Here is a 7,422-nt window from a genome sequence, read left to right on the forward strand (position 1 = left end):
TTTAAAACTTTGTAAGTATATTTTTGTAAATAAAAACTTTAGACTGTAAAATTGTAAATAAACATAAAAAAAATAGTATTTATAAAAATTCTCTGAAAAAAATAAAAATAAATAAAAGCTCATTATAGCTGTTTATTAAATTATGTTCCTAAGTTATTTTGTATTTAAGAAAAAACATATCCACAACATTGTTGTTTCTTTGCTGCGTGATATCCACTACAAAAAATCTTACTTTTAGTCAAAACAAAACATATGACTAAAAGTAAAAAGGTTGTAATTAATTATTGATCATCATTTTTATGTTGTGATTAAATGTGCTTTTAGTCACAATATTTGTTGTGACTAAAACTAAATTAGTTACAACTTATAGTTAAATACTATATTTTAGTCACAAGTAACTTTTTGTTGTAACTAAAAATCACATTTAGTCACAAAAAATTTATATTGTGACTAAAAAGTTATCACTAAAAATAGTTATTTTTTATAGTAGTACTATTAAATTTGGGGTGAGACAACAAAGCTTGTAGAATGTGTATGATGATGATAAAGTGGTAGCCATATGAAGCAAAGGAATGTTTCTTTCATCAAATCTTTTCTATTCGAAATGTTTTGGCATTGTTCTAAGATGAATCGTACGTTAGGGAATTGTCCACCGATCACTGTATGGTGGATATATAGAGAAGCCACCCAAGTGTGATAATTTGAGAGTGTTTGGTTGTACAACTTATCTTCACATCAAGCAAGAAAAGTTGTAGGCAATTAGGGCATTGAATGTATGTTCCTTGGATATCTAGATATGATTAAAAGCTATATGGTGCCTTCACTACTACAAAAAATACTATTCTTGTCAGCACAAAAATTGATTTTTTTAGGAACGGCGAGATTAAAATTGAGTATGGGTTTAAAATCATCGCCACACTTTAAAGCAACCCTTTAAAACTGTCGATAAAATTGCCGACGGTTTTAAATCGATACTCTATTTCGCTCTCTCTTTATTTCAAAGGGTTATCATATAACCCTAAACACATAACCCTACCATTATTTGTTCATCTCAACAGTTCACTCTCTCTCTCTCAAAATAAAATTCAATAATATCCTGAGCTCAATTTTTATAAAAATAAAATTTAATAATAACCTAATACCTGTCATGGTCAAAGTGGTTATATTTTTGTATTTTTTTGTGCTAAAAACTAACTTCAAGTTGGTTATATTTAAAAAAAAATTAATGAAAATTGAGCTTAGGAAATAAAAGGTCCCAGTGAATCTTGACACTAATTGTAGCAATATATCTCGTATCTCTGCCCTTGGTTTCTGTGCTTCTAGAAGGGTTCATGCTCTGAATTCTTGAAAGCGAGATCTCCATTGATTTGGGGGAAGATCATCAAGCATGAATGTGTTGTTCAATGAAAAAAGAAGATTTAGAACTACACTTACAGAGAATGACTAAGCGCTTTTACTTAATCGGTGGAGTCGACGACCCAAACCTCAAACAAGCATTCTTGGCATCTATCCCAGAACCACTTGGAGAAGAAACATTTCGACTCCTTTCTGCAAACAACAGGACGCTGCAAAACACAACTTTTGGAGAATTATTCCAAATGGTGATGAGAGCCCTAGACAAAATGTGCTCTCAAAAAAAATTCTTACAAGAATACATGAAGCAAACAAAACAACTCGACAGAGCATGCAATCAAAAGGGTCTAACAATCAAATGTTCTACCAAAGACACATGCTCGTGCTCAAAACAGAAGGATGAAAAGAAGAAAAGCTTCAAGTACAGATCCTCAAGGAGGAAAACCCCATGGAAATTCCTTCGAAAAAAGAAAAATCCAGGAAAAACATCAAACAGATGTTTCTCATGTGGAAAAAAGGGCCACTTTGCAAAAGAATGTCCGAAAGGCAAAACTGCCAAGATGATAACGCACATAGAAGATGCCACTGGCGTGTCACTCTCTGATAATGACGTAGAATCCATCTTCTCCATTGACGATGAAATCTCCCCAAATACTATGTGCGCATTACAACTGAGTTCTGATTCCGATGATGACATATACGGAGGGATCTTCAACATGCATGCGTTCCCCGCGGGCCAACCCATCCCAATTGTAAAAATACATGTCATCCCAACCAAATACTCTCGGCCAATAAAAGTAGCTGCATTTTTTGATATGGGAGCATCATACACAATTATAAACCCAGACATCCTACCCCCCGAATTATGGAAGAAAAAGAAACAATACTTCCATGTCGCAAATAATCAAGTCCTCCGCACAGAACTAATCAGCAAACCAATAAAGCTACAATTCTTCCCCGGATGTTCCGTTGTCCACAGGGTCATTGGATCAAAACTTCCAGGAAAGGATCTCATAGTGGGATTCGACCTTTACACAAAAAAGAAAGGGCTTCGAATACTCCCACAAGGATTGGCCTACAAAAATTTCTTCACCCAATGGGAACAAATCCCGAATTATTTTCACCTGGCACCAGATGTATTCTCACCAATCAAAGAAAGGCTAATTCAAAAATCATGTGCAAACTCTCACTCAGAATTCTCAACAAAATGCAATCACCCATTATGGAAAAAATGAAGAATTCTACATCGCTCTCCCATTCAAACAAAATGAAGATGTCAATCCGACAAAAGCAAGCCACCCCGGAATGAATCCTGAACATCAAAAAATGGCCAGTGAAGAATGCAAGCAATTGCAATCACAAGGACTAATCGAAGACACTGACTCGCCATGGGCATGCCATGCCTTTTACGTCAACAACAGGGCAGAGCAAACTAGAGGAAAACAAAGGTTGGTAATCAATTACCAACCATTGAACCATTTTTCGGCAGATGATAAATTTCCTCTCCCAAACAGAAATTCCTTGTTCTCTAGCATCTCTAAAGCGAAGATATTTTCCAAATTTGACCTAAAGGCAGGATTTTGGCAACTAGGCATCAAAAAAGAAGATAGATCCAAGACGACATTTCGCATCCCAAATCATCATTTTCAATGGACAGTAATGCCCTTTGGTCTCAAAACTGCGCCATCCCTTTTCCAAAAGGCCATGACTAAAATCTACAATCCAATCATCAACCAAGCCCTAATCTACATCGACGATATACTATTGTTCTCACCCGACGACAAGGCCCATGCAATCCTACTGGCCCAATTTGCAGATATCACAGAAAAATATGGTATCATGCTTTCTGAGAAAAAGATGGTTATTGGTCAACCAGACATTGAATTCCTTGGGATGAAGCTTCACAATGGAAAATATGAGGCCCAAGCACACATAGCTCAAGAGCTGTTAAAATTCCCAAATGAAAACCTCACAAAAACCCAGACCCAACAATTTCTTGGAATCGTAAATTACCTGAGAGATTTTGTACCCCACTTGTCCAAAATCACAAGCCCATTGCAAAATCTGCTCAAAAAAGGATCTTCGCCCTGGGGAAAAGAACAGACAGATGCCATCAAAAAACTGAAAGAGATAATGCAAGGCCTACCCCCACTTCAGATTCCCTCTGACGGAAAAAGAATCTTGCAAACAGACGCAAGCGACAAACATTGGGGAGCAGTTCTACTGGAAAAAGATGATCGTGGAAAACGCAAGGTGTGCGGTTACAAGAGCGGGGCCTTCAAAGATTCTCAACTGCACTACCATTCCACACTTAAAGAAATAATAGCAGTAAAAATGGCCATCACAAAGTTCGAGTTCCACCTCATCGGGCACAATTTTCATGTAGAAACAGATTTTGTCGCATTTCAAGGGATGCTCACGTTCAAACAGAACAAGGCAGTCAATGCTCAACTGCTAAGTGATGCTAAAACCATTGTCAAAAGCAAAAACCCTAGGGTTAAAGCAATTCAAAGAGCCCTGGAAGTTCATTCCACTCTCGTCAGGGGTTATGGAAAGATCATATCCGAAGAATTTGGCTTCTACCCAGACTACCCTTTTGCCAAGCTGTTACACATGAAAAACAACATATTCATGCCAAAAAAGATGACTGATCTGTATTGGTACTTGGCAAGTTCATACACTATTGCGGTTGAAATCCACACGATAGGGCTCCGGACATCAGTTCGTAACTATATCCAACGCCCTGACCTCAGGCCGGCCTACCAACATCCAATGGCTATGTTGCAATGGTTCAAAACATTGCCCGAATGGGACACACTCCTTACACAAGAGTGGGAAAAGGTGCGTAACAAAAGACCCGTGGGACTCAATTGCCCAGCTACTGAAAACATGGCAAACCCATTGCGCTGCTTCACAATTTTGCTACTCAGGCTACATGTCAATCCGGATATGTCAATTACAGCAAGTGTCAAAATACACAAGTCAAGCGAACACCCACTCGTCGTGATAGGTAGCTCAGAAGCAAGACAGCTGGAAAAATACCTATTTGCCATTAACATGGTAATTCCAGATGCCATCTGGCCAAAACCTGACGAAGACGCACCATGGTAATACTATCCACCAGAGTATCTCCAACGACTAGAAGAAGATATGAATCATTATAAAAAACACTATGCTGAAGAAAACGAGGTTGACTGGAATGATCCAATCTTCCAAGATTCGCAATTCCCAGACACTGCCTGTAACTGTCCATTCTCACTCAATGACCTTGATGAAGAAATATGTAGGGGACTGTCTATTTCTCCACCTGTCAACAACGAGCCCATTGCATCAACAAGTGGCAACAAAAGAGAAAATACTTCATCAGCGTGGCGAGAGGGCGATAGTGACACTGAAGACTACATGAATCTCAGTCCCTCACATGAGCCCATTAACAAAAGTTGGTAAAACTCCTGAATCACTGCAAAGATACCCACCTGTGTTTGTGACGTGTTTGTTTTATGTCAATAATGAAGTAAGGCATGTGACTCCTGAAAAGGTCAGTCCATTGTTTAGCGTGCCTTGACTAGTGACTACTCACAAGACTGAAAGGGATTCCCTCTTACAGCAAAATGACAACCAGCGACAAAGAATCAATCAGACAACAGAGATTCTCTAGACATCTGAGAAATTTTGTCTGTTTGTAGTTAATAATAATAAAAAAAAAAAAAATTCTGGAATACCAAAGATTCCCTACCCAAAACACAAATTTTAAAATAGTATTTACTCTTTATTCAAATGCTAGAGAAACAATCTTTCAGTTATTGTAGATTATAAATTGGCATAAGAAAACTAGATACATGATGATTATGAATTATGTATAAACTATTTGATGCATGACTAAGGATAATATTATTTTTTATACATATAATGACAACTAGTATTATTTATTGCTAATATCTTACATGTACATTTATAGGAGTTGATTATTATTTTAAATATGTATATTTTGTAATATAAATAGTTATCTTCCACTGCTTAGGGCTCGAATCGTGACATAAATCTTCAATAATCATGGTACAACCAACTTTTCATAATGGCTATCAAACCGAAAATCGAACATATTGATCCCTTTAAACATTCCATCATCCATTTTCGTGACTCTAATACCCCCTTTGTAAAGAGAATCGCGTTGAACATAAGAGAAGGGAACATCACACTTTCCTTGAGTTGCTATAAGAGTGACTGTCACCCTAGTCATAGCAGGCACTCTAGCAGTATAGGTAGTTTCGGTTACGGTTTCAATAGATGTTGTATTGCCCCACTGAAGTCCGATTGTAACTTCACCTGAAATTTCAACACTTCCCTTCGCGATGAGTGGAATAACTGCAGTTTCAAAGGTTGTTTTGACTCCTAACTTAAGGGAAGCATTGCCACTGAAGGTACTGGATTTTGTAATCTTGTACGAGAAGTTGAGGGCTAAGGTGTTCTCTTCATTGGTGTAGTTAGCGGCAGTAGCCTTGGGGACCAAATCCATGACTTTGAGATCGTAGACTCTACTCTCATCTTGGCGGAAATTGATGTTGTAGATACTTCTTTCAAGGACCCTCTCTAGTATTTCCAGTTTCGAATCAATGGTGATGTTGGGCATAGCTGCATTCAGACAATTTGTCTTGCCTTCGGTGGTAAGGCTCTTGCAAAAATTATTGTTCCCCATGTTTTGAAAGGCCACCACGTTATCAGCGACTCTAATTGGCCGAAAGAGCGTGTTCTTGTTGTTTCCTGACTCATCATCAGAATCAGCCCAAATCCAATTAGGACTGCGCCTCCAAAATTTATTATTGGAGAGTGATTTTATGCGAACATAGCCATCACCAAAGGTAGATATCTCATACTCCGTCGTGTTATCCCCGTTGTCATAGCCAACAAATTGCAAATATGGCCTACGCTGGATTTGACGCAAGCTAAGATATTTCTCGTGCCCAACCATCTTAAACAATACCTTTTTTGGGAATATTACAAGCGAATCCCAATCCAAAACTTTGAACAAACTGCAAGGAAATAGATCCTTAGATAAAATTTTATATCCCACAAACATACCACTCGCGTAAGGCTTCGACGCAGATTCTGTCTGACAAGCGTAACTATTTGTTGACGCGTGGAAAAATCCAAAACGCAACTCTTCGTATGTTATTATTTCATTTGAACCATTAGCTTGGATAGGCTTGAACATAGTACATGAGAGTGAATCAAGGTCTTCTATGGGTTCATCGGCCCCCGCCACAATCCTCATGAGACTATTATTGGGCTCTATGGTCAAGTATTTGTTGTTGTGACAACTTCGAAGGTGCACGAACTCCCGATTTCTTTGGGCTATCTCCACTGCAAACTTTACTAAAGGGCTCGTAATGTCCTCTCCTTCAAATTTCAAGAATGTTGCATTCATCCCTTTTTCATTACTCTCATCTTTACTCATCTTTCTCAAGTATTTGCCATTCCACATCGACTTGAGAACAACGAACCTTGGCAACAACGTCGACATGAGCATATATATTCAAATATTTGATGCTTATAAATTTATTATTTGATTTGTACATATAGATATGTATTACATTTTCACGTAACGCCATTTTTATATATAACAAAAATATTCTTGGAAAACACAAGTAATGTTATTCACATACGTGAGTACCAAGAAATGTATTACTTCAACTTGAAGAAGAGGAATTAATGTTATATATGGGAATAGATTTTATCCTTTTATTATAATAAGAAAATCTAATTATATGATATACTATAAATTTGTTTGATAATTTAGTTAGGGTTTCAATAGTTAAATTAACTCAATCTTAATTCAATATAGTGACCATAGGGGGCAATAATCACATTCCGTGACCAAATAATTAAATCTCTCATGTATTGTATATATGTACATATTTATAATTTTTTTTATATATAAATTATATATTCATTTCTTCTAGGATGAAAAAGTAAAATATTCTTTGCCCTAATATTCATTACATTTTTACATATTTTTAGCTTTAACTATAAGTTAGGAGATTAAAATGGAAAATGTACATCTCCACTAAT

At 36.9% G+C, this 7,422-nt stretch overlaps 1 protein-coding gene across 1 annotated transcript; it reads right to left on the bottom strand.

The window, feature by feature from the left end:
• Positions 1-5,404: 5,404 nt before the first annotated feature.
• LOC115716583 (uncharacterized) lies at positions 5,405-6,874 on the bottom strand. The gene has a single exon (XM_030645412.2). The coding sequence runs from the start codon at positions 6,872-6,874 to the stop codon at positions 5,405-5,407; it is 1,470 nt and encodes a 489-aa protein (XP_030501272.2).
• Positions 6,875-7,422: the final 548 nt, after the last annotated feature.

Source organism: Cannabis sativa, chromosome 5 (assembly GCF_029168945.1).
Source record: "Cannabis sativa cultivar Pink pepper isolate KNU-18-1 chromosome 5, ASM2916894v1, whole genome shotgun sequence".
NCBI classification, from domain to species: Eukaryota; Viridiplantae; Streptophyta; class Magnoliopsida; order Rosales; family Cannabaceae; genus Cannabis; species Cannabis sativa.